The sequence below is a fragment of the Sinocyclocheilus grahami genome, unplaced genomic scaffold (genome assembly GCF_001515645.1).
Source record: "Sinocyclocheilus grahami isolate Dianchi unplaced genomic scaffold, SAMN03320097.WGS_v1.1 scaffold1024.1, whole genome shotgun sequence".
NCBI classification, from domain to species: Eukaryota; Metazoa; Chordata; class Actinopteri; order Cypriniformes; family Cyprinidae; genus Sinocyclocheilus; species Sinocyclocheilus grahami.
Genome location: NW_015506203.1, coordinates 40,272 through 68,083, shown reverse-complemented (window position 1 = coordinate 68,083; position 27,812 = coordinate 40,272). Strand labels below are relative to the sequence as shown.

At 34.4% G+C, this 27,812-nt stretch overlaps 1 protein-coding gene across 1 annotated transcript; it reads right to left on the bottom strand.

The window, feature by feature from the left end:
* Positions 1-472: 472 nt before the first annotated feature.
* Positions 473-27,812, bottom strand: LOC107565753 (protein spire homolog 1-like). Its single transcript, XM_016251021.1, has 17 exons — positions 27,471-27,812; positions 23,635-23,666; positions 17,847-18,086; positions 16,581-16,706; positions 13,923-13,997; positions 12,420-12,584; positions 11,286-11,372; positions 11,008-11,137; positions 10,561-10,602; positions 7,518-7,666; positions 7,340-7,433; positions 5,967-6,109; positions 3,701-3,838; positions 2,818-2,888; positions 2,691-2,718; positions 2,368-2,516; positions 473-1,586 (listed from the first exon to the last, which is right to left on the bottom strand). Exons 1-17 carry the CDS (start codon positions 27,748-27,750, stop codon positions 1,328-1,330), a joined length of 2,208 nt encoding a protein of 735 aa, XP_016106507.1. The 5' UTR covers positions 27,751-27,812; the 3' UTR covers positions 473-1,327.

Genomic DNA, 27,812 nt, shown 5'->3' with positions numbered 1-27,812 from the left:
ACGCCTAAATCCAACCGACATCTATTCACGTCAGTCACAGAAACATCACGCGTTGTATGAACGTCTTTCGGCGTTTGAGGGGAAGAATATCAAATGGCGACGGAAAACATGTTAATTGGAGTAAAGAAATTTTTTTTCTAACATTTATAGTCCGAAAAAGTCCATTCAGGAAAAACTTAATACAGTCGGCAATAATGCGAAGACGCGCTAAAACCATTTTTACAGGTCGTGTACTGCATTCGTCCAATCAGCAACGCTGACACCGCTGATATGCAAATCAGAACATAACCCGGGGTTTAGGAATGCAGTGTTGCTAAATCTGAATTTGGCGACTTTAACACTGTTGCCGCGGGTGGTTTTTCGTGTCCGCGGGTTAAAGCGACTCCAATAACATGATATTTATCCCCTGGAATGTGAATTTTAGCAGGGGAACAACGGCAAAAAAATTTTTTAGATTTCACAAAAAAATTTAAGATAATTTAGGTTGGACCCAGAGTTGACTATTTCAAGTGTGAAACACCCTAATAAGAAATCATGTTAATGAGTTAAGGTGCAGTCATGTTTACAGTTGCTCAGCTAATTTCGCAGCAAAATCCAGTAATTTCAATAGGAATCCACGCGATCCGAAGTTTCGCGCGAGGGTGAAAAGTTTCCCAAGCAGATTTTGCTCATGTTTAAAAAGCCCTGAACATGAAATGCGCAAACAAAAAAATTAAGTAAAATATATAAAAATTATATATATATGTATTTTTTTCCCGTTCCCAGGGCTTATTAATTAGTTTTATCATTTCAATCAACCCATCGCTGAATTCATTCAATTCATTCTCGTTTCAGTAAATAGTAGCTATTAATTTGTTCCTCAGGTTTAATTTAAAAAGAGGGAACAAATTAGTACATGGCTACAATTTTACAAAATGAAAGAACAGATGAATAAGTCATGAGAACAAATTCTTATTTAGCTAAATTGAGGGAACATATTAATAAAACGAGGGAACGAATAAATACATTAATGTGTCATATGTCCTGTGCGAGACTCAAGTTTGTCACAAGAATTTACCGTGCAGACCAAGAGAAAGCTGATTGGTTTAAAAAGTGACTAATATTTGAACAGTGATTCATATTATTGACAATAGATAAATAGTGAAATTTCACTAATGTAAACACATCTTTACAGCACAGAATAGAAAACAACCCATGTTGTGTGTGTGTGTGGAAGAACTGCTACACATCCATAAGAGTTTATTGGCCCTGTATATCACGGTTGACTGACCCGTCCTAATCTAAACAACTACAACAGCATCTGCTCCGGATCCAGACCCATCGGCGTCTAAACCTCATTGATAGTTCGCTCCGAAGGCCGGTATTCTGCGCTCGTCTCTGACGCCATGATGAAGGACTGAGTCTTGCGTTTGAAGTGCGCTCTCTTGTTGGCCAGAGACAGGCTGTGCTTGCTTGAGGCAATGATGTCGGAGATGAACTTCTTGCAGTCGACGCAAACCTCCATGGTGTTCCAGTCTTCCATCAGCTCTTTCGGGAGCTCGGCTTCCTCCTGAGACGAGGACGACTGGCGCGTGTGCTTTGATAATCTTAGAGAGATAGGAAAGAGACAGTGAACAGTGTTGGGGAAAGTTACTTTTAAAAGTAATGCATTAAAACATTGTGTTACTCCCTAAAAAAGTAGCTAATTATGTTACTTAGTTACTTTTTATGGAAAGTAATGCGTTATGTTACTTTTGCGATAATTTTTTTAAATCTGGGCAGCGCTTGCTTGTTTGTTTTTAATATAAAAAAGTTCTATTTCTGGCAAACGTACAAGCCCATTCACACCAAAAGTGAAATGAATACGCCTCAGGCTGAAGGAAAAGTAAATTCACGTCTGTACAGTAGAATGCAGAAGAAGAAAGTTCAGCACACTTCAGCAATAAAAAAAAACTAAAGAAGCACAAATGTATATCTAGAGGCATTTTTGTTTATTCGTATGGTTGAATTGGATCATCGAAGATCAAGGCACTGGTTAATAAAATGGGATTAAATACATAAAGGATATTTGTGTTAACATTTAATTATTGCAGGTTTGCATCATTTCATGGTTTTTATTTATTTTGAGGAATACTGATTCTGTTTTTTTTTTGCAAGTGAGATGAATTAATTCAGTCAATAAATGGGAAAAAGTAACTGGCGTTACTTATTTGAAAAAGTAACTTAGATATTTTCTTGTAAATGAAAAAGTAATGCGTTACTTTACTAGTTACTTGAAAAAAGTAATCTGATTACGTAACTCACATTACTTGTAATGCGTTACACCCAACACTGACTGAATATAAGCATCAGAGCAGCAGAGACGAGCTCTATGCTGGGTTTTTGTACCTGGACATTGTGCGCTGTAAGCTGGGTCGATGGTGGCTTGTACTGGGCTTCTCTGGCTTGTGACTGGATGCATCCCGTTTCAGAGTCGACGTGGACGGACCCAGAGAGTAAATGGGGAGACTGCCATAAGGCTTTGATGGCAGGCGCATCTAAAGCATCAGAAAAGGACTGTTATGTAGAGAAAAATAAATGAGAACAGAATGAGCTGAACACAATTTCCATTGTGACCATGGAAATGGAGTCACGATGAACTCGCCACAAATAATGTAAAACATTTAATAAAGTTATGTGAACATGAAGAGGGTGTACAGATCATGACTTACTTTCTTACAGCATTGTGAACAGACAGGTCTACGAAAATCAAGAAAAAGATTATGCAGCACCACTACTTTCTATTAAATATCTAAAAACAAGCAAGATTAAAATGTTGAATGGCAGGTTATTTATTACCTTTTACAAAACTGACAGGTGTAGGACCAGGTAAAGAAGGAAAACCGTTTCGTTCGGCAGCAGAAGCACAGCTGTGAAAAGAGAAAGATCAATGAATCAATACAGGCATACTTAATATGCACAATATATTTGCCATGACTTTGCTGCCAAAATAAAAATAAAAGCAAAATAAATATGACAATGATTTTAAAAAACACTTTTTATTTCTCCATTAAGTTTCCTAAAGATTGAATCATTAGCTTAAGACAGAGATGTGTTAATGGTGTCTGATTTGAGTTGTTAAGTTCGACACAAATATATGCAAGTATATGCACTATACACACTACCGTTCAAAAGTTTTTTTTTTTAAAGACGTCTTGTCTGCTCACAAAGGCTGCATTTATTTGATCAAAAATACAGTAAAAACAGCAATATTGTGAAATATTAATATCATTTAAAATATCTGTTTTCTATATGAATATATAGTAAAAAATAAAGTAATTTATTGCTTTGATCAAAGCTGAATTTTCAGCATCATTACTCCAGTCTTCAGTGTCACATAATCCTTCAGAAATCATTCTAATATGCTGATTTACTGCTCGAGAAACATTTCTGATTATTATCAATAACAGTTGTGCTGCCCAATATTTTTGTGGAAACTGTGACACATTTTTATTTTTCAGAATTCTTTAATGAACAGAAAGTTCAAAAGAACAGCATTTATTTGAAATAGAAATCTTTTCTAACATCATAAATGTCTTTAATGTGTCCTTTCTGAATATTAAAAAATATATGTTTAATACAATTTTTACTATTGTTTACTTCATGCATTATACCTTTTCCATCTGTTTTATTGACATGCTGCTTCTGAATGGTTGCTCTAAATGATAAAAACAGTTCTCACCTTCCCCTTCTTCATGGCATTGTAGATGTCTTTGTACTGCTGAAACTTCTCCAGTTCAGCTTTGACCAAAACCTGGCGAATGTGCATCACTTCCTCCACCGTCAGAGCCAGACACTCCACCGGGAAACAAAACTCTTCCTGTCCAAACACATCGGCCAGATATCAGCAGAGATCAAACTGCAGCAGTGATAGCATACTAACATGCCACTCATACCTGTAATATGTACAGGGGGTACGGAAAGTATTCAGACCCCCTTAAATTTTTCACTCGTTGTTATATTGCAGCCATTTGCTAAAATAATCTAAGTTCATTTTTTTTCCTCATTAATGTACACACAGCACCCCATATTGACAGAAAAACACAGAATTGTTGACATTTTTGCAGATTTATTAAAAAAGAAAAACTGAAATATCACATGGTCCTAAGTATTCAGACCCTTTGCTGTGACACTCATATATTTAACTCATTTCTTCTGATCATCCTTGAGATGGTTCTACACCTTCATTTGAGTCCAGCTGTGTTTGATTATACTGATTGGACTTGATTAGGAAAGCCACACACCTGTCTATATAAGACCTTACAGCTCAATGTCTGACAGCAGATGGCGCTAAACATAATGCAGCTGTTACCCCGGAAACAAAGCAGCTTTCTGTTTCTGAAAGGTGTTTAAATGATTTAAATAGCCATTTAGATTTGTGTATTCGCAGTGGTGTTCATCACAGCGCCAAATACTTAAATATATAGACTTAATAGGCCATTTATTTTCATACTTTTTTTACATTTTAATCTTGACTACAACATGCCCTAGATATTGTTTGAAAAAGTTTTGATTCTTTATTGTTCGGTCACACTTCACATTAGGGCTTAATTAGTTAACATTAGTTAATTCATTAGTTAACATAAACTGCCAATGAAAAATTCTTCTAAACATTCATTAATCTTAGGTATCCCAATATTTAACAACACATTGTTAAAATCAAAAGTTGCAACTGTTATTTAATGAGCTAACAAACTAAGAGGTAAATTTTTTAAATAAAGATTAATAACTTCTGTAGCAAATGTAGCTATTGCTCATTGTGAATGTTAATGCATTAACTAAGGTTAACTAATGAGATCTTATTGTGAAGTGATACCTATTGGTCTTTATAATTCTTCTGCACTTTAATCTGTGTACAATTTTTTACGTTATTTTTTTACTCTATTTTTTGTGTGTTGCTTTATTGTATTTAAATGTTCCGTTATTTTTGTTATAAGAAAAAGTTATTAAACCTGTTATACTGTATTATGACAACACTTTTTTGCAACTAAATTTCAATACCGTGATAATACCGTATACCGTTATAAAAGCATTATCAATTAATCGCAACATGAAAATTTGATACCGGCATATCCCTACTGCTAAATAGTAATATATATTTCTGACACAGTTTCTTCATGTTAAACCAAACTTTTATTTTGACGGGTTGCCGTGAAGAACTTGCAGCTGCTGTGTATGTGATATCATATCATATCATAATATGACGGTAGTTTTCTCAAATTAAACGGTAAAATGCTAATGAAGTGACTCTCAGAGCAGTTGGAGATGATATTTGTGTGTTCATATTGTCATATAGTTAGACGGCAGAAGCTGAAAACCCCGCGAGCGTCGTCCGCGCTTTAGTATGTGTGTAGTAAACAAAACAGTGTGTCGCGCCATCCGCCATTCATTCATTCACTCATTGTGGAAATGCGTGATGTTAAATGGTTCTGCAGATTTGTAATATTAATATAGCATTTCACCTGAGCATGGCATATCACGCATATTGCTTTGTTCTTGGTTCTTGTCAACAGTATCACCACTGTGATAAGCACTGAATTGAATGACAGGCTTTCTGTTGTAACATTGCGCAAGGTAAGGTAAATAAGAAGGTGACATCTAGTGGAGAAGACATGATAAGATTCACATTAATCAGATCTTGTATTAAATATTTTTATATAGCACTGGGTGGATTTTTATCATTATAGGGTGGTTGTGTACACACACTGCCAACACACATTTCAGTTCAAACAACATATAAAAGTGAATTTTGCATCCGATGACCCCTTAGCAACATAAATGTTTTTATTTTCAAAATGATAACTAGATGCAACTGTAAATTGATGAGGTCTTTAATGTTGCATTATACTAATGACTTGAAGCTTACGACTGAAAATCGTCTAGTGGGACGACAGCTATAGTGACAGAGGATGACGTTTGTAAATGTCACCCATTACTTCCTCACTTACTAAGGATTTTGAGCTGTGTCTGGAGGGCGGCAGGAAGTGGCGCACACTGGTGGGCGTTTCCTTCTCGATGGAGTGCCGGCGCTGCGCAGGCTGACGTCTCTCCGGCTGCGGCGTGGACGAGATGGGCAGGAACATGGGCGGAGCTGAGAGAGAGGACGATAGAGACTCATTATTCAACACTCTTATCAATAAAACTGGCAGTAGCTGGCAGGCACTGCAGTATGAATCAAATCACATAAGAAACTGGATTTAAATGACCTCTAGTTTCACTGTGAATTGCTATTCGTGAGAATAATGGTCTTAAATGAACACTTGCTTTAGTTTACAAGCCAGCAAAAAGGCCATAAAACATGTATTGTCAGTCAGCTTGGTAACTTTATTAAGAGCTATAACATAATAAATGCTTTAAATCAATCTGAGAAAATGATAATCTGGACAAAGACATAAAGCAGATTCCTGTTGACTGTACATTATCCTTCTCATTTCACGGTTACTTAGCAACTAAAAAAAACAAATAAAAATTAAATATTGATTATTTATTTATTTTAAATGTAATTTAAAAGAGGATTAAGTAATATGAGCAGTGCTATTTTAGTATTATTTATAACTATTAATATTTTGAATTAGTTTTTTTGTTTGTTTTCAGTTTTAATTTATATTATAATATAATAATATTGGAAATATATCTATTTAGATTTAATGTATTTTTATTTCAGTTTTAGTAATTGTGTAATTCAACTTCAAACTTATTTTATTTTAGTTAGTTGCAAAGGCAATTTTTTTTTACATTATTTAAGTTGATATGTTTACATTTTTCATTTTAATTTAGATTTTAGAAAATTAGTCATTTGCTTTTGTTTTTGTTTTTTTACATATTTATATTTAGCTTCAATTTATTTTTATTTTGGTTTTAGTCATTTTAGTATTTCAACAATTTCAACTTGTATTATTTAAGTTAAGGCAAAAAAATTTTTACTGTAAGTTTAAGCTTTTCAGCTCATATTTATATTTTATTTTAATACAGCTTCATTTCAATTACCAAGAAAACATTTTAATAGTTTAGAATTACATTTAATTAAAACATTTAAGAAAATTATATATAAAAAAATAAATAATTAAAATAAAAAAAATTATTAATATAAAAAAAAATATATTTTTTTAGTTTTACTAAACAATAACACAGAATGAAACTATGAGTTTAGGAGACTAGTTACCATGAGCAACAGTCAAATATACAGTTTAGCACCATTATAAAAATACATATGAATTCTATGATTAACCAATTACAGTAAAATATTTCATAGAGCTGTGTATTAAAAAATAAAATAAAAATAAATAACAGCTTCATAAACATAAATATAAATGTGAATCACTTTTCTTGCCCAGGACGGATTCTGGCGACGTGTCGTCCACCATGGATGTAGAGATGCTGGAGCAACTGGCTGACCTTTGACCTACAGTCTCATCCTGAGTGAGAGAACACATCAGAAGATAGCTAATGACTTACACAAAGAGTATATGCCCAATAACAATGTGCTTAAAAATCCTCACGTCTGAATCAGAGCTGTCCAGTTCAGACAGAGTCGGTGCTTGAAGCCTTTTCCTCTGAAAGCCGCCGGAGCCGTTCTGCTGAAGCGACACACCATTGGCCAACGACAGCGTGCTGGAGGCCTTCCTCGCCCCATCCGAAGAGGACACATCTGTACAAAACAGCTCAGAACAGTTACATAAAGAGCAAAAAGAGATACAAAGAAAATTAAGTGTGTTTTACAAAAAATTGAATTTATTTTGACAGAAATAACCCCATCCTGCATATTTGCTGAATAAAATCCAATACTTGTATCTTACTAATTTTGAGGTGCTGATTCCAAAAATAGTGGCTTTTACTTTCACATCACACTTTCTCACAAAATATGATGCATTTTGTAGCATTTTTGTTTTCGACAAGCATTTGTATGGTGAGGAATCAGCAGAAAAAGTCATGATTCCCATCTTCATCTGAGCCGCTTTACAACTATTTGTTCAATTCTCAGCACATTTTCTCATGTATGACATTATTTTATGCCTAATCCTGATTTCGAGGTTTGAATTATGGCCCGTGACAGTGAAAATGCAAACATGAGCCAGAGGTTTTCTGTTTTTACTACATCCAAACAGTCACAGAAAACGAGAGATTTTGTGAAAAATCTTTTTGTAAACTTATTTGGTAAAGATCTTTGGCATTAAACAGCCCATTTTAACATATTTTTCAGATCCTTTTAAGTTAAATTGTTCATGTTGAATAGCCTACTTCTTTCCATCATTAAAAACTTTTGATATTTGACTTTTTGTTGTTGATATTTTCATAAGTGCGTTAAAACTGATATAATATATCATATACACGTATATATAATTTGAAAAATCTTCATTCTAGTTTTGTGAAAAAATTATGTGATGTAAAGTTTTTATTGATATTTTTGAACTCAGCATCATCAAATTAGGTAATAAAGCCTTCTTTTGCAAATGAGCAGAAATGTTTTGATACAGCAATGTGTTATGATTACCAAAATAGATCAGCTGTAAAGTAAGAAAACTACACTTTTTACAGTACTTTTCAGAACCGTCAGACATTAAAAGGAATCTTACTTTTTAGATTTTTATGTCTATATTTTTGCATAGTTTTGCATTTCTACTATTTCACAAAAAAATGTGAGGTTTACACACTGAAAACACATTTAGAAATTGTTCGAATTGTTTTGGTTAGCTCCTAAAATACAGCATTACCAGAGTCAATAGAAACAGTATAATCAGCACAGTCTGCTTGTCATTTGTACATGATGTTAAGTGTTATTCTGCATGAGCAGCGAGTCACAGGTGTCAGAAACAGAACAAACATGAGCACATGAAACGTCACCACACCACAGATGAGAACCATGAATGAATGTGTGACGTAACGACAGAATATCAAACACCATCATATCGCTTCCAGTGGGGTTCAAACCTCTGAGACCAACAGTGAAAATGATGCATTTCTAGAAACATTTGGTACATTATTTGTGTCTCACTGGAGCTTCGTGAAAATAAACCCAATGATCATGTTACAATCCAAAGAGCATCTTGAGCTTCACATGATCAGTGAATCTTCTTGATTAGTCACACAGAGACAGAGCGCAATCTGAACAAATCATGATTCATTTTATGTCCTAACTTTCCTTAATTTACCATTTTTACATGTTCCAATAAATTAAAAATGTGCAACATTTCCAAATGGTCTCTGACTTTTGGACCCAGTTGTAAGCATTTCATGAATACATCACTGCATTTGTCTTTAGCCGAGTGAATTTGACACATTATAAAGTGTTTACTTCTAGTATGTGCAAGCCAGTATTGATAAAATGGCATTATAGACACTCAGATTTTCATGGTTTTTGGTATAATGGTTGTACCTTAGTATATAAATACCATGGGATATAAATAGAGTAATGCACAAGCTTTTCTCAGAACAAACTGCACTTTTCTAAACACGTGCTTTCCTCCCTTAAAATACATAACAGCTGCTTTGACATTTTGTTTCTAATGCAATGACATTCAGACATTTGAAGTGTGACTGAAGTGTCAAACACTATGTAAGACTGTTTAATATATGAAAGTCTCATGGCATCACTGTACCGTGGTACCGCCATACAACTTTAAACACAAGCTTTCCTCTGTCTGTAGATCCTGCAAACTCTGTTTTAACCTCGGATCAAATTCTGCACCCTCATCTTCTCAGATGAAAAACCTTTTTGTGTGACTCTTTCTATGAACATCTGCTGTGAGCTGCTCTCAGATCAGCATGCATGGCATCTTATTAAAATGTTTACATTTAGCAATTACATATCAAAAGATAGTTATTTTAGCAGTAAGAATAGTGTAAATATGAAATAACCTTCTGAAAATGTCAGCTCTTTTCTGATCCCATACGGAAATGTAATATATGACATATTGCCCAATATCAAGAGCGATCTTGCCATATATGTTACCTATAAGGTGATGTATAATTTTTACATACGTACATTGAAGATGAAGATATAAGCTTATAACATATAAAATCCTCAAAGTTAAATCTGTATATGTACATGTTAATAATATCTATATAATGATTATATAATATGAATTATATGGTATTATTTGTAGCAATCATGTGTCAACAACATGTATTAAAATTCATGTGAATCAATAATCTTATATTGAGTTGCATAATTGATCGACCTTCCCTTGGGCAAGTTTCTATGATCATCAATCTAATAATAATAGTAATAATAATCAGTGTTACAAAGATGACATCAAAATGGATTTTAAATTGGTCTCATTTCATTTGAGGGTCTATAAATATAACACAACAATAATTTTTTTTTTACTAAATTAATTAATAAATAGCATCCACAATCTTCATTATTGAACCCTGAGACATTTTTTTATCTAATGGCATTATGACAGATTCAGAATTAAAAACTATAATTGACAAATTTAAAAGACCCTCAAATGAACGGCTCCCAGTGTTACAGATGAAATGGCAGGAGACTAAGCTCTAAATCATCACAGACGGCATTAATGCATCACATCACGGCTTTACCTGATGAATCAAAACTCTGAGACATGCTAAGAGGCCGAATGACTGCAAGAAAACAGGCAAGGGTTTAGATTCACAGTCACAACAGCAGAAGATCATTCATTCAGTAATAGTTATCGTGGATACTGGTAATAGCAAGATCAGACTTGCGATTTCATTCATTTTCAGTGTACGCGGATGGACTGAATAATACGAGATAATATCAGCCATGTATGAAGCAGATATACGCCACACAGAGAAGCTGTTGCGTTGCAATCAGAGCAAACGTCAAGACGGGTTTGTTTCCGTGATTGTTCATCTCAAGTCTGATTACAACATCGAGCAGTAAATGTGTGCAGTGACCTTCATACATGATCCACCATGCAGATTCAGCTGCTCTACGTGACCTGCTGTTTATGTCCATCTCTAGGAGTAAATGCATGTGTAGGCATGTGTGTGTTAAAGTCTCACCAAATCGACTTCTACGGATCATATCAGGCGACACGGGCCTCAGCTTCCTCTCTGATTTGATCCCCTCCAGAATGCGCTCATGCAGGCTGGGAGGATGTTGAGCCTGTGGTTTGAGTTTACGTGCTGCCACCTGAAATCACACAAAGATATCATTGCATGAGTCAATTTCATCTATCTTGTCACAAGAATCATGCACTAAAGCACTGCAGACAGTACATGCAATTCGGTCTCAGTGAACTCCCTCTTAAGTGTGCATGAAGTGAATAAACAGCACTCACGGGATTGAGAGGGGGTCTGGACCTGATAAACTCCAGAATAACCTCATGAGCGCTCTTCTTTAACCTTGGAGGAATATCTCCATTCACCTGAGAGAGAAAGAGACAGACAGAGATCTCAACACACACATGCACCTACACTGTAAATCATTCATGTCATTTTTTTTAACCATGAAGACTGTAAAAATGTTACGGTTACAAACCTGTTTTAACGGCAAGTTCCCTTATTATATATGATGCAAAACTTTAATAGTTCTCACAGGACATTTAATGTACTTGTACATAAAATACTGTTAAATGTACAGATTTTGGATCTTATAATTTACAGTGAAAAACCGTAAACTGACATTCCCATATTTCCCTGCGTGCATGTTTCTTTTTTTAGTTTTTGTTTTTATGTACATTGTCTTATGTTGTTTTATTGATGTATATTAAATTATTTTAGTGTTGTGTGTTACCATGATGGTGTTTTGTATTTGCTTTATATATTAGTATTTACTTCCGCTTGTGGGAACTAATTCATCATATATCTCTTCGGTATATTATACAGGTATAAAATAGATTTTATTACTTTAGATGGAATATTAACAATATATCAGTTAATGAAATATAGTTTTATACTGTAAATTTGTTTGAACCTAAAATCATGCAGCCATATTTTTCATGCAAATCTCACATCATTTTTTTTACAGTGTAGTAGAGACTAATTTTTGGTGTAAACATCATTAAACCTCTTATAACTGCAGCCACTGTCTATTAATATAGTTTAGATATAGTTTGTCATGAACAAGCAATAGATATTTGCAAATATCAAATTGAATGCAACTTCTGAAAATGTCTTTTTGGATCTTTGATTATGAAGTTAATGTGTAATTTACATGCATCAAACGAATTTGATCCTACAAACCCATTTTACCCAATATTTTTGTTGCTCAAAAAGTAGAGCAAGACATGAGGCTATGGGAATGCATGAACTTAGCAAAATGTGCACCTTGAATGCAGCTTTGGATAAAGTGACCAAATGCATAAATGCAAATGTAATGTAAATGAAATATGCTCTAACAAATGAATAGGTTGAGACTGAAATAAAGTCTTCAGATGGTTCTAAATAGATCCATAAACACCAGGGAAGCTCACCATGACCTTGCGTAGCTTGTAGCGCTTGGAGCGGATGTCATCCATGAGCATCTCGTACGGCGTGAGCTGGAACTCGATCGGCAGCGGGTTATACTGCCGCTCCTGCACCTTCTTCAGCTTCACGCCGTTCCTCAGATCTCGCATCACCTGCACCCAGAACCACGCCTGACCGCAGCACGCATGCGCCAATGCGTTAGACAGACTATTCCAGAATGGTCCAGGGCATTTTCAACATAATACCCACCATAATATTCCCAGGGAATGCATGAACATGATCAAATGGATCATTCTCATTTGTGACCCTGGACCACAAAACCAGTCATTAGGGTGAGATTTATGCATCATGCTGAATAAATAAGCTTTCCATTGATGTATGGTTTGTTAGGATAGGACAATATTTGGCCGAGATACAACTATTTGAAAATCTGGAATCTGAATTTAGAAAAAAATCTAAATATTGAGAAAGATCATCTTTAAAGTTGTCCAAATGAAGTCCTTAGCAATGCATATTACTAATCAAAAATTACGTTTTGATATATTTATAGGAGAAAATTTACAAAATATCTTCATGGTACATGATCTTTACTTAATATCCTAAGGATTTTTGGCATAAAAGAAACATTGATAATTGTGACCCATACAATGTATTGTTGGCTTTTGCTACAAATATCCCCCAGCGACTTAACACTGCTTTTGTGCTCCAGGCTCACATTTATGTTTCTTTTTAAGTATCAACATTCCAGCTACCAAAAATGTTTGTATTACGTAATGAAAACATTATCTTTGATGTTTAAAACGACTAGTATTTTAAGTGTTTTAAAAACTGTAAGGGACCATTAAGTGAACATTCCATTCAATCATTTTGCAAACATTATGGGAACGTTACATTTGAATGTTCTCTCAGCGTTCTAAAACAACTAGTAACATTTAAAAAACGTTACCAACTGAAATATTTCAGAAAAAAGTTCTATTAACGTTTACGTTTTTGTGCCAATATTTTGAGAACATTATTAAAAACCAAATAACTTTGAATGAACGTTCTTTGAAAGAGAAGCTTGCCAGATAGTTCCCCGTTAACTGGGATCATCTCAGATGCTTCTCCTTGAATTACATTGGAGAATGTTTATAATGTGGATAGCAGCTCAGATCAAGTCACGTTTATATATAATGTGACACAGATTGTTCACAGATTGTTTGTCACAGTAATAAACAGGAAAATAACAGTTAATGTTGCAAAATTCATCAAAGACAATTGAGTCATTATTCAGCTCATTTCAGTTGTCAATGTTGCAACGTTCAATTATGAAGCATACTCAGTTCAGCTGTAAAGCAACTCAACAGAACAGAATAGTGTCATTATCCAGCTCAGTTCATGTGTCAGTGCAGTCAAATCGCTAGTATTTCTGAATCTTACCAAATATTAACTGTCTTTTAAACTAAATTGGATGGGGAACAAATAGAGCCAATCAAATGTCTCCGTTCTTTGAATGGCAGGTCACTTACCCAATCAGCATTCTGCAGCTCGTTTAGCTCCCTGCCAGGTTCGTCAACAGTGTCGCCCTCCATCTTACGCAGATTCTGTCCAATCAGAGCGAGACACAACATTTCAGAGAGCAGCTGAGTCGAGCAGAATCCTCTCTATAGATGCGGCAGTACAGTATGTCAAGTCTATTATTACACCCGACAATTAGATGAATCTCACCAAAGCTATCAAGAACATGTGCAGGTTTTATTTCACCACAAAATCAAAAGAAACAAACAATTTTTTTTTTTGCATTTTGACATTAATTTCCTGACAGTGCCTTTTGCACATGCACATTTATTTTCTTTTTATGAATTTACAGAGTAATTAATTTACAGGTGAGATAAATGAAGGAAAAAATATATTTTTTTGCTATAATAACTGTGATTTTCCACTGTTTTACAGGACAACAGAACTTCCTCATATTCACTTGTCATGCATGTTTAGTTTTGTCATTTTAAGTAATTTCCCAGAAAATATGAAAATATAAAAGTAAAACATAATTCAAAATATTAACAAAAACTACAATAGCATATCAACGATACTAAAATAACTGATATAAATAGTATATATAATATTGAAAACTAAAATGATTAACAGGAAATAAATAAATAACCTAAAACTGAAATAGAAATAAATCCTAAATAATCTTACATAGTACTAAAAAACTAATAAAATGATAAAACACATGACAAAATTACTACAAAATTCAAATGAAAACAGGAAATATGAAAATAAAAAAACTAACTCAAAACAATAATATAAACTATGATAGCAGATAATGCTAAAAAAAGGGGGGGGGGAAGAAATATGAAATACATTTTGCAAAAGGAAAATGAAACCTGTTTTGAGGTTTTTTTTTTCATTATTTTCCTGACAATTAATGCTTTTTGCACATGCACATTTGTTTTCTGTTCATGAATTTGCAGAGTGATGAATTTACAGGTGAGATAAATAAAGGAAAATATATATATATTTTTGCAATGATAACTGTGATGTTTCACTGATTTACTCTGATTAACACAAAGAACAGGACAACAGAACCTCCTCATATTCAGTTGTGATGCATGTTTAGGTTTGTCATTTTATCTTAAGTCATTTCCCCCTGCAGCTGAGCCCAAACGGTGGCGTCATTATTTAGTTTGGAAATAAAAGGCTTTACGGTGCGGTAACAGTAAACCCTCATGGGAACGAGCACTGAGGGAGACGCTTTGTGAAGGCGGAGTGGCTCGTTTCATCTTACACTCAAAACCCCATAAAAGAGGAGCTGTAGAGCCACAACAGGCACAGATTTTCCTGTGAAAAACAGTAGATATATAATATATATATATATATATATATATATAATAGCCCAAATAATATAAACAATTAGGACTTGAAGGCAGGCTTTAAAGAGGTCATATCAGACTTTTTTTCTTACAGTCCACATATAATGTGTTAGTCAAGGTTTCTTGCACCAAGAACAGCTGTAATTTAGTTTTTCATGATCACTGTCCATCCTCTCTCAGGCCGTTTTTGCTGCTGTGCCTTTAAGACTTCTAGGCAAACACCACTTTTCATGTGAAATAAGATCAATGGAGACAAATGACATAAAAATACATTTCCATCTCTCCCAGGTCTGGGTTTTATGTTTCCTTAGGACAGTTTTATATAAGCCATGTTATTTGGCTAACACATTATAAAGGGCACAATCAAAGGAAACATGGAAATGTCACCATAACATCTAAGGTCAAACCAGCAGTAAAACCAGCTGCGACCCTCTTCCACACAAGACATCATTACATTTATTCAATCATAAATAATCTTATGAAAGCAAGAGCAAAAATGTCAAACCACAGATCAGGGATGTTATTAATAATAAAATAAAAAAATTATATAAAAAAAAAAATTTGCAAATAGAAATAAAGATGAAATAAAATAAAATAAACATTAACTGAAATAAAATAAAATATTTAAAAATGTTAACTTATTTTATTTTGGCTAGTTGCCAATGCAATATTTCTCATTTCTGTTTAGTTGAAGTACTAAAATAGCTAAAACTAAATAAACTAAAACTAAGAATTGAAACTCAATAAAAACTAAATAGACATATAAAAAAAAAACTAATAAAAAACACAATTAAATTATTAAAACTTTAAAATGAAAAAAGAATAATAAATGAAAAACTAAATTTACTAACTGGAAATAAAAACTAATAAAAATGACAAAAATATAAAAATAACACCTAATTCAAAATATTAACGAAAACTATAATAGAATATCAATTCTACTAAAATAATACTGATGCAAATATTAGATGAAAAACTAAAAGTACTAACTGGAAATAAATACAAACTAAAACTGAACTGAAACAAAAAGAAATTAAACCTATATAGTAATATTTAAAAATAAAATAAAAATAAATTACAAAACAAATACTACAAAACAAAATTACAAAAAAAAAAAATTTTAAGAAAAAATGTGAAAATATAAAAATAACAGCTAATACAAAATATTCATAAAAACTATAGTAATATATAGATAATACTAAAATAGCACTATCTCAGATATAAATATGTAAATCTACTGGGAGGAGAATGGGATGAATCTCAGGAACATAAAAATAAGAATTTAGCTTGATTTAGGGCAAATCATCTCACCTCTTTGGCGCTCTGGATCTTCTCCAGGAAGGTGCGGAGCTCTTTGGTCTCGGCGTACAGAGCTCGACACACGGCCTGGTAGTGATTGGGCGCGTCTGCCGGCGTGGGCAGGTGAAGGACGCACAGCTACAGACAGAGAAGAGAGCAATTCATTCAGCTACATTCAGTTTCACACTATAATGAAGTTCATGGTAAATTATTCATCACATAGATGTCCGTGTTGGGAATAAACAATGAGTGTTTTGAACAGGTCAAGAGGAGGCACATTGATCTGTAGAGCGGCATACGAATGTGTCATAAATGAAATAAATGGACAGAAGGTGTGTGATGAGTCACTCTTGGCTTCATTCTGGCAGCAGAACGTCCGTCTGCAGCCCATTAGAGCGACAAAACATCAACACGGCATTTAAACACACACTCATAAACGCTCTCACTGTGATCAGCAGATCACAAAAAAATTGTCTGTGAATGAATGCATGTGTACCAGAAGAAAATAGCTCAGCCCACACTGAGAGCTTGAGTGCACTGCATTGTGGGATACAGTTTCAGTCAGTGATTAGTAAAGGCACTTTAAAGTAACACATATATCAGAAAATACACACACACACACATATCGCCGTGACACAAAACAACATCAATCAAATGCAGTGTAACAGTGAAAGGAAGTGCATTCATTCGCATCAACAATATTTCTTGTTGAAATCAAATTTAGGTTTTAAATTAACCACTTGACATTTGAAATCATTTGAAATTTGAAATAAATGGAACTTTTGTTTATTTAAAAAGTTCTGCTGTTACGTTTTTTTTTTTTTTATTATTTTATATTGTAACATTAATATGTACACATAAACATACAAAACTTTGGAATACTTCAGATTTTTTATGTTTTGGAAAGAAGTCTCTTCTGCTCACCAAAGCTGCATTTATTTGATCAAAAATAATAACAGTAAAATTGTGAAACATTTTTACAATTTAAAATAACTGTTTTCCATGAGAATATATCGTAAAATGTAATTTATTCCTGTGATCAAAGCAGAATTTTCAGTTTCAGTGTCACATGATCCTTCAGAAATCATTCTAATATGCCGATATTAAATCAACTTCATTTTGCACACTGAATTCGCACAAGGACAGCACTGAATATCTGATTAATCAATTATTTAAAGATAACAATTGTCAGATTAAGTGATTAGTTAGTTGCAGCCAGTCATGTGACGTCACTGTTGCATAATGTCTACAGTCAGTTACTATAAAAGCCTATGATACCTTGATGATGTCACGGTAGCCGCGGATACGGCAGGGGTGGGCGGGATCCCCCTCGCGGTCATCCTCGTCTTCCTCAGTGGCATCGTAGCCTTCATCGGCGCAGGAGTCGCTCTCTGCGTCGGCCACGTTAGTCATGAGGTCAATGAGCTGCTCGAGCGGCGGACTCAGCTCTCGCTCCTCGTTCTCCTTCAGCCCGTAATCCAGAGCCTTATAGATCATGATGCCCAGAGACTCGATCACCTGCACACAAACACAACCCAGCTGCAAAAATAGCATTTTAATTTTCACTAAAAATATCTGAATGTGCTTCAAACTAGATATACTTACTTGCAAGAGAAATTAAAGGGATAGTTCACGCAAAAATGAAAATCCTGTCATCATTTACTCACCCTTAAGTTGTTCCAAACCTGTATGAGTTTCTTTTTTTCTGCTGAACGCAAAAGAAGAGTAGGGCTGCTCGATTATGGCAAAAATCATAATCACGTTAAAAAATATCTGAATGTGCTTCAAACTAGATATACTTACTTGCAAGAGAAATGAAAGGGATAGTTCGCGCAAAAATGAAAATCCTGTCATCATTTACTCACCCTTAAGTTGTTCCAAACCTGTATGAGTTTCTTTTTTTCTGCTGAACGCAAAAGAAGAGTAGGGCTGCTCGATTATGGCAAAAATCATAATCACGTTTATTTTGGTCAATATTGTAATCACGATTATTTAACACGATTATTTATGAGGGGGCCATATGACCAAAACTTTAAATGAGTGATTTATTTAAAGATAGTGATACATATCAAATATATATTTCCTGTAAATAAGGTTGCTATGACATCTACATTGTAGAGACCGGCGGAATTTCAAACAAACAAACAAAAAGTCCTCAAAATTATTGAAAATAATTCAACTGTCAGTAATGAAAAAGCAAAGGACAAATACAATAGAATAAAAAGATACAAATGAAACAAACTGTGCTTTAATGTTTTTATGCAAGTCTCAAGCAGTTTACAGCCTACTACAGAAATGAATAATCAAATGTAAAATAAAACAGCATAGTCTTCACTGTAAGAATTAAACTTTTTTGTTTCTTATTAAAGCTACAAAAGTCTTTCACACAAGAGCAGTGTGTGATTTTGAATTTGTCTTTTGTTGTTTGATTAATATTAAGCACACAGTCGCAGCAGGAAAATAGCCCGCTGTCACTTTAAGAGCCGCACAGATCCAATTTCCCGTTAAACGCGTATTTTCATTCTCGGCTCTTTACCTTCATTTATTACATGACCGACGAAGGTATACATGAATAACCACTAAGCGCCGCATTTTGACACATTTTTGCGTGTATTTGACCGTTTAGGCGCACACCTTGAGCTAAAAGATGACTTTACATGTGCATGTGCTGTTCAGATTCTGAGTGCATCCTGAGGAGCAGCAAGTTCTCTTTCACGCTTTTAAAAACATGAATACATATACTTCTATAAATAAAGCACGTCCCATTTTGCAAAGGTCACCGTACATGATTTTACTGATTTGCATGTGAAATTGGGCTTTTATGGAGGAACAAAAGCACAGCGCTGGCAGAATGGGGCGCAATAATCGTTTTATCTCGATTATTGTATTTTCATAATCGCTGGAGGCCAAAATCGAAATCGTTTTTCGATTAATTGCACAGCCCTAGAAGATATTTTGAAGAACATTTGTAACCAAACAGTTGACGGTAGCCATTGACTTCCTTAGTATTTTTTGTAATGGAAAGTAATGGCTTCAACCGTCAATTCTTTGGTTACCAGCATTCCTCAAAATATCTTCTTTTGTGTCCAACAGCTGAAAGAAATTCATTAAGGTTTGGAATGACGTGAGGATGAGTAAACAATGACAGAATTTTCATTTTTGGGTGAACTATCCCTTTAAGGCTTGTGTTAGAGAATGTAACTTAAAATATCTTGACAATATTTCTGGTACATACAGTGAAAAGTTGGTGAATTCTGGGAATTCTAGTGCACTAGATTCAATTCCAGGGATTTTGGTGCACTAAGTGCACTTATTACTCAAATAGGGATATTTGAGACACATTCTTAATCGACACAGATGCACAAAACTAAAACGTAAAGCCTTTCTTGTTTGTTTGTTTTTTTACACAAGAACATCAAATACACTAAATACATTTCGTGCTCCAAGAACCTTAACGCCTCCAACAACAGCAGGTTTCAGGTTATTCTTTCAGTCAATCTTGAGGCTGGTGCAGTGAAACTTCCTCTGTGACCTGATATAGTGAAACTAGTCTGCTTATATTGTGTGAGGCCTGTTAAAACAGCTGTAAATGGCTGTGTAAGGTGTCAACGAAACCTTAAAAGGGTTTGGTTTCTTATATCACACTTATACATCTTTTATCCAAACCTGTAACCTGTGTTCAAAATAATCTTGGGTTGTATGTTCTTTTACCTTGTGCAGCTTTGTTCAAGGTTTTTGGGAAAGAGTTCATATTACATTACAGTCAAACAGTTTGACTGGACACACAACCTTTGACATTATCAAAAAGATATTTTCTTCTCGCTTATACAAGCAGATAATCAGAACAGTCCTGTGACCCATTTTTTGGGCTGTGATGGACCAGTTGAGAACCACTAAGATAGCATGATATAGAGATGAGATCTATTCGTTCACATTACTGAATGACTGTTAGTTACAACTGTTAGGCTATTTAATGTAAAAACAAGCTGCCAAAGTAACAGTCCTCATTTCCTTTCCAAGCAGTTACATTTGCATTTGACTCATTGCTTATTTTCTAATATGCAATAAAAACATTTAAAAGTCACACAAACACACACACTTCCGTTAAAAAGATTGGGGTGAGCAAGATTTTTTTCTTCTGCTCACCAAGGCTGCATTTATTTGATCAAAAATACAGTAAAATCAGTAATATTTTGAAATATTATTACAATTTAAAATAGCTGCTTTGCGTGTGAATATATTGTAAAATATAATTTATTCCAGTGATCAAAGCTGAATTTTCAGCATCATTACTCCAGTCTGCAGTGTGTCACATGATCCATAATAAAACAAGCATTAATTTCTTTAAAAAAAAAACTTTTAAACAGTTGTGCATGCAAAATTAATTGGAATTATTCATTAAAATGGTTAAATACTAGCTATCCCAAGAGAGATGTACAGTTCTGATGGAGTATTTGATCATTTATATGCACATATGAGCTTTACAAATAAAATGGTCTTTACACTGGTGTATAATATAATAAGATGTTCCTTCCTGTATTTAAATTCAGAGTTTAAGCATCTTTCCACATGGTTAATGATAAAATCTTTTGCCCTTAGATGGCCTGTGATCAAAACTCATGTGCAACTTCCATCCCGGGGTCCGTCCAGTCATAAAGAGCGCTTTGTTACTCTTTGTGATGTTAATCAGACCCCAACAGATTCTTGAGATGAATTTCATCCAGAATGCAGGAGCCTGCAGTGAAGTGGACAACAGACTCGTTCACTGCGATGTCCAGCGGCCCATTACATCCACAAACACAACCTCTGGGTAATAACAGCTTCAGTTTAGAAACTGATCATTAACCCTGAGGATCTCATAAAGAAAATAATCAAGGCCGAGGTAATGAAGAGCAACTGGTGCTCTGTCTAAACAAAAGATAATAACCAAAAGCAAAGAGTGAGTGGAATAGGGGAACTGCATCTAGTTCATGTGTCCAGTCCAGTCTGCAGATTACTCTGGACTACTAAAACAGAAAGAGACCGTCTGAATGAAATAAAAAGCAACCGAACACAGAAACCCCACACTGTTCTGCTCGTGGAAGTCTAGTGTAGTTTGTTATTAAATGCCTTGCACAAAACTCTGAACACTTCTTGTTGTCTGTCAGAGAAAGCTTCTGGAAAGCTGCTTAACAGGGATTTGACTATGGACTGAAGTCTCATATACACATAAGACGGGTGTGTTTGTGTCCTTATACAGCAGCATGCAGTGCTAGACCTGTCACTGCTTCTGTCAGGGACACGTCCTAATAAAACCACATTAAAGTGACAATTATTCACATTACTTAACGGCCACTGAGCTTATAAACTACATCCAAATGGACATATGTTTGCTGGACTATTGAATGATTGATATATACTCTACTGGTCACAAGTTTGATTGCATTTTAAAATATAATTTCTATAATTCAGCAGCAAATCAGCATATTAGAATGATTTCTGAAGGATCATGTTACACTGAAGACTGGAGTAATTATGCTGAAAATTCAGCTTTGATCACAGGAATAAATTACAGTTTAACATATATTCACATAGAAAACCGTTTTTTAAAATTGTAATAATATTTTTACTGTTTTCTACTGTATTTCTGAATGAATAAATGCAGCCTTGGTGAGCAAAAGAGACTTTTAAATAAATTGAGATTAAGCACCTTTCTTTAGTAAATTATTTAATTCACAAATATGCTCATTGCCACATTTATTTGATGAATGCCCTGCAAAAAGTACTATATCATGACAAGTATCGGCCATTGACTCGCAGCGACTGAATTAAGTTGAGCTGAGTTACGTGCATTTATAAAAAATACTCAACGCAGTCAGCTCTAGTCGATCTACTGAACACATCATAAACCTGGAAGGTCAAAGATGCTTGGGATGCAAACAGTGATCCGTAGGGTCTATATGTCTCTAATTGGCCTTTAAAATGTCACCAGCTGCCGACATCAAATTAATGAATTTGTGGAGTGACAAGCCGAGCGAGAGACCAGAGAGAGCAGAAACCATGACCTGGTGCTGAAAGCTCACGTCTGAATATAGAAGAACACAGATGGGCTGCAAACGTCTCTAAGCTGCAGGAGGTAATGTGGTAATAGAGCTGCTTATTCACTATTAAACTATTCAAAACATCTGTTAATTGAAATAAAGCTGATATAAAATAAATATTAGATGAAAAACGTAAAATTATTTTCATTTAGTTTAAGCTGAAACACTAGCGTGCCTAATTGTAAATAAATAAAATGTAAAACTAAACCAAAACTAAAACTGAAATAAAAATAAATGAAACATAAAAAGCAATAATAATAATAATAATAATAATAAAATGTGTTAATTTAAATAATAAAATAAAACATTAGACAAAAATTTTTATGCAAAATTTCAAATTTTTGTTTAGTTTAATTTGAAGCACTAAAATTACTACCTGGAAATAAATAAAATCTAAAACTAAAACTGACATAAAAATAAAGCAAACCTAAAAAAAAAAAAAAAACGTAGTTAATTTTGTTAAAATAAAGCTAAAATAAAATAAAATAAATATTAGAATGAAAAACCTAAATTTATTTAGGCAACATTTCTAATTTTTGTTTAACATGAATGACTAAATTAAAATTACCAAGCTGAAATAATTCAAATCTAAAACTGAACTAAAAATAAATTAAACCTAAAAAGCAATACTAATTTTTTATTTTTATTTTTTATAAGTAAATGAATAAAATTGACAAAAGCACAATACAAATTTTCTAAAAATAATACTTAAGACAAAAACTGAAAATATTAAAATAAAAACTAATTCAAAAACATTAATAAAAACTATATCAAACTCTTTAATAACTCTATTTAACAACTGTATAGCAATGCCCTGGAAACCACCCTCAACACCCCAGCAACCGCTAGCAACAGCTGGAAACACTTAATAGGAGTTAAGAGTTTCCACATGTTACAGATCCATGTCAGTACTGAACTAACAAACACATTAGCAGCCCACGCTGTCATGAGAAATGAGCTGCACGGCGTTACTGTGCATCACTCACCTGTGTGGAGGATCGGCTGGGGTTACGCACACCTGTGGGAGAACAGAAGAGATGACAGTCAGCGACAGATGAATAAAGAAGAAGAACTCAGACGACAGCTTACAGCGCTCACTACACATCCCTTATGCAACTGACTGTACAGCGCTGTTTGTTCTTACATAAAACACACTGACGGCAACAAATGGGATGCAGATAATCTTTATGCATCTGACAACTATCAGAAAAATAGCATTTCATTACTTGCTCAGCAATGGATGCTCTGCAGTGAATGGGTGCCGTCAGAATGAGAGTCCAAACAGCTGATAAAAACATCACAATAATCCACAAGTAATCCACACCTCTCCAGTCCATCAGTTAACATCTGGAGAAGACAAAAGCTGAAACAAATCCAGCATTAAGATGTTTTTTAAAAAAAAGTCCATAATCCATAATAACGCTTCCTCCAGTGAAAAAGTGCATCTGCTGTTGTCTCTCACATCAAAACCCAGCCACAGATTTGTTTAGAGCTGTTTTGACTGTAAACGGTGCTTGGTCTGTGCAGATTTCTCTCCTGGTTCAGACCAGAACACTTTTTCACTGGAGGAAGAGTTATTATGGGTTATGAACTTTTATTTAAAAACATCTTAATGCTGGATTTGTTTCAGCTTTTGTCTTCTCCAGATGTTAACTGATGGACTGGAGTGGTGTGGATTACTTGTGGATTATTGTGATGTTTTTATCAACTGTTTGGACTCTCATTCTGACGGCACCCATTCACTGCAGAGCATCCACTGCTGAGACACTGATGTAATGCTACATTTCTCCAAATCTGATGAAGAAACAAACTCATCCTAATCTTGGATGGCCTGAGGCTGAGCACATTTTCATTTTACCGACAACCTATCAGTTGATCACTGATCAAGTGTATCAGACGTACTATGTCAGTCGGTTTTGATTGAATATCCAAAAACACATAACAATTCTGAAATCCACTTAATCTCAAGACTATTTTTTGCAGCAGGACCAGGCAAAGTCAGCAAAGAAACAGATCTCTCCTCTGTTCTTCTGCAGTTGACAGCGAATGAGGAACATGTTCGCACTTTTGACAAAGCAACAACTCTGCCTGGAAGCTGCAAGACATATCGATCTTGACAGCGTGTCTCATGAAGAGAAAGCAATGAGAGTGGCGTTTATTAAAATGCAAAGTGAGCACCTCTCCTCTGGGAATATCTCAGAGATCTGCAAAGTCTGCAATGAAAAGTCATAAATCTCAGTACTAACTCATGCATTTGTCATCAAATGATCTGTGCTGCTCCACATTCATTTTATATCTCTATATTCTTACTGTACGACAGCTATTGACGTATTCTCCTATTGGGGAAACATCTGACGACACTTAACTGCAAACTCCATTTAGCCTCCTGAGCAATGAAAGAGAAATATTGCTCTGAGCAATAAAATCATCTTCTGGAAAGCCATCTGTAATAAATATCTCAATCTTCTAAACTGTGGATAAGCTGCACAGTGAGCGCATTTCATTATTATCAGCAGCACTTCAACACGTGAAACGATTAAAGCATTCTCCATTCAACACAGGTGCCTAGCAGCTCAGTTTTAGACCAGTGTTATTTTAGTATCATTACTATTAGATACAGAGATAGAGATACTATTATAGCTCTTATTAATATTTGAAGTTGTTTTTTCTTTTTATATTTTTATTTTAGTTAACATTTTAATGTAAGCATGTAATCTGCAAAGTCTGCAATGAAAAGTCATAAATCTCAGTACTAACTCATGCATTTGTCATCAAATGATCTGTGCTGCTCCACATTCATTTTATATCTCTATATTCTTACTGTACGACAGCTATTGACTTATTCTCCTATTGGGGAAACATCTGACGACACTTAACTGCAAACTCCATTTAGCCTCCTGAGCAATGAAAGAGAAATATTGCTCTGAGCAATAAAATCATCTTCTGGAAAGCCATCTGTAATAAATATCTCAATCTTCTAAACTGTGGATAAGCTGCACAGTGAGCGCATTTCATTATTATCAGCAGCACTTCAACACGTGAAACGATTAAAGCATTCTCCATTCAACACAGGTGCCTAGCAGCTCAGTTTTAGACCAGTGTTATTTTACAGGGCTCGACGCTTACTTTTCTTTTTAGGAGCACTTGTGCTCCTAACTTAAAAAATTTAGGAGCACGTTCAAAATTTTAGGAGCACCTTCTAATCAATAATCCAAAATGTTATCAAAAAGTAGCCTTCCCATTACGAGGTAATATTTGACTCCTCTAACTTTATTAAAAGTATGTCATCTTTTGTCAAATTCTTAAATTATATTTTATAAGCTTAACAACAGAATAAGAGTAGAATAAGAAACAAGTTAAAAATCAAATGTTCAACACAGGTGCCTAGCAGCTCACGCACTGTCGAGCCCTGTTTTAGTATCATTACTATTAGATACAGAGATAGAGATACTATTATAGCTCTTATTAATATTTGAAGTTGTTTTTTCTTTTTATATTTTTATTTTAGTTAACATTTTAATAATCTTGTTGTGCATTTTGTCATTTTTTTTTTTTTTTTAAATATGTATATACAGTTTTTATTCATTTTTATTTCAGTTTTAATTGCTTTTTGTACATTTATTTTAGTTCAAACTAAATGAAATTGAGAAATGATGCCTGGGCAACAGGGTTACTATAGTTAACTAAAACCATACAAAACCCTTGTTTTTAATAAATAAAATAAATTTCAACTTTAAAAAAACTACTGCTTTACTCTTAATTATTTTATTTCAGCTAGCTGACAAGGCAACATTTTTCATGTAGTTTAACATGATGCAATAAAATAACTAAAACTGAAATAAAAATTTATAAAAATAAAAACGATCAAATGTGACCAAAACACACAAAAAAACTGAAATTAAAATCAAAACAGAAATTAAAAAAATAAAATGAATATATTAAAATGAATTAAAATATGAATGAAAACTATAATAGTATTTCAATACTAGAATAACACTAATTGGCAACTAGCTGAAATAAAATAAACTTAATACGTTTTCAAGTGTTTTTATGTTATTTTATTTTACTTAACAAAAAAAGTTTTTTTTGTTGTGGTTTTAGCTTTAGTTAACGATCATAACTTTGATAGATTTTACACATACCCTAAATACCCTAATCCTAAATAGGCTACCAAATATCATGGGCTACTGGGTAATGTTAGTACATAATGTCGATAAAGTCACACTGAGCGGAAATAGCAGACATATTTCATTTGAATCTGTAGTGAAATACCATTTCACACACAAAAGCGTTATGAATATGCAATTTCTGTACAGCACAGGCCCTGATCAGGAGCTGTACAGTGTTTATCAGCATGTGCATCCCTCTGTGCATCAGAGAGCATCTATAACTGCAAACAACGGTCAGTGACTGTGAGCACTTCCATTGCTTTTATCCTTCATTTATGCTGCCTTGTGTTTATTATTAGACTCAATACTCAATTTAGTGCACTGATTGTTCTGGCCTGCTAATAAAGGCCTCACGTGTTACATAACACATCAGTGCTGTCAAAAATACACAAAGATGTGAAATACAAGATATTAGGACCATGACACAATTGCACAGCATTTCACATCTAATCATTGCACATAAGATGATGCATTCAATACTGTGCATATTTTGTGATGCAGAACACTAGGGAAAGTAACGCAACTATATATATATATATATATATATATAGAAGCTGTTTCAAAACATTTGCACCCAAATGCATGACAGTTAACACCTATTAGGCCTATGTATGGAAATGCATCACGCAACACGGAAGGTGTTGATTTGTCACCTGATCTGTCTCCGGAATGAAAGCGCACCGATCCGTCTTTATAAATCCTGACATGTCCCGCTCCTCCGGTCCCAGCAGAATCCTCCCGAGAAGAGCGACAGCACTGGTAACACACAGCCCACGCCTGCTCCTCGTTGATGGGCTGCTTGTACAGATGTAAAATCTCGTCCAGGGACAGATCGCCCTTATCCTCACTGTCCATGATGGGACGCGCATCCTCCTCCTCCTCTATCAGCCTGTGTCCGTCATCATCATCATCTTCATCCCTCCTGCGAGCCATCGTCTCATCCTATCCAGCAGAGAGGACAGGAGTGCTGGAGATGAAGCACCGGTGCTCGGTGT

Bases quoted from the DNA above. Each gene is read 5' to 3' on its own strand.
- LOC107565753 (XM_016251021.1), bottom strand. From the start codon at position 27,750: ATGGCTCGCAGGAGGGATGAAGATGATGATGATGACGGACACAGGCTG. The intron at 12,585-13,922 runs GTAAGTGACCTG...TGCTGCGGTCAG, and splicing joins AGCTGCAGAATGCTGATTGG to GCGTGGTTCTGGGTGCAGGT. The intron at 11,373-12,419 runs GTGAGCTTCCCT...TTTCTCTCTCAG, and splicing joins ACAAGCTACGCAAGGTCATG to GTGAATGGAGATATTCCTCC.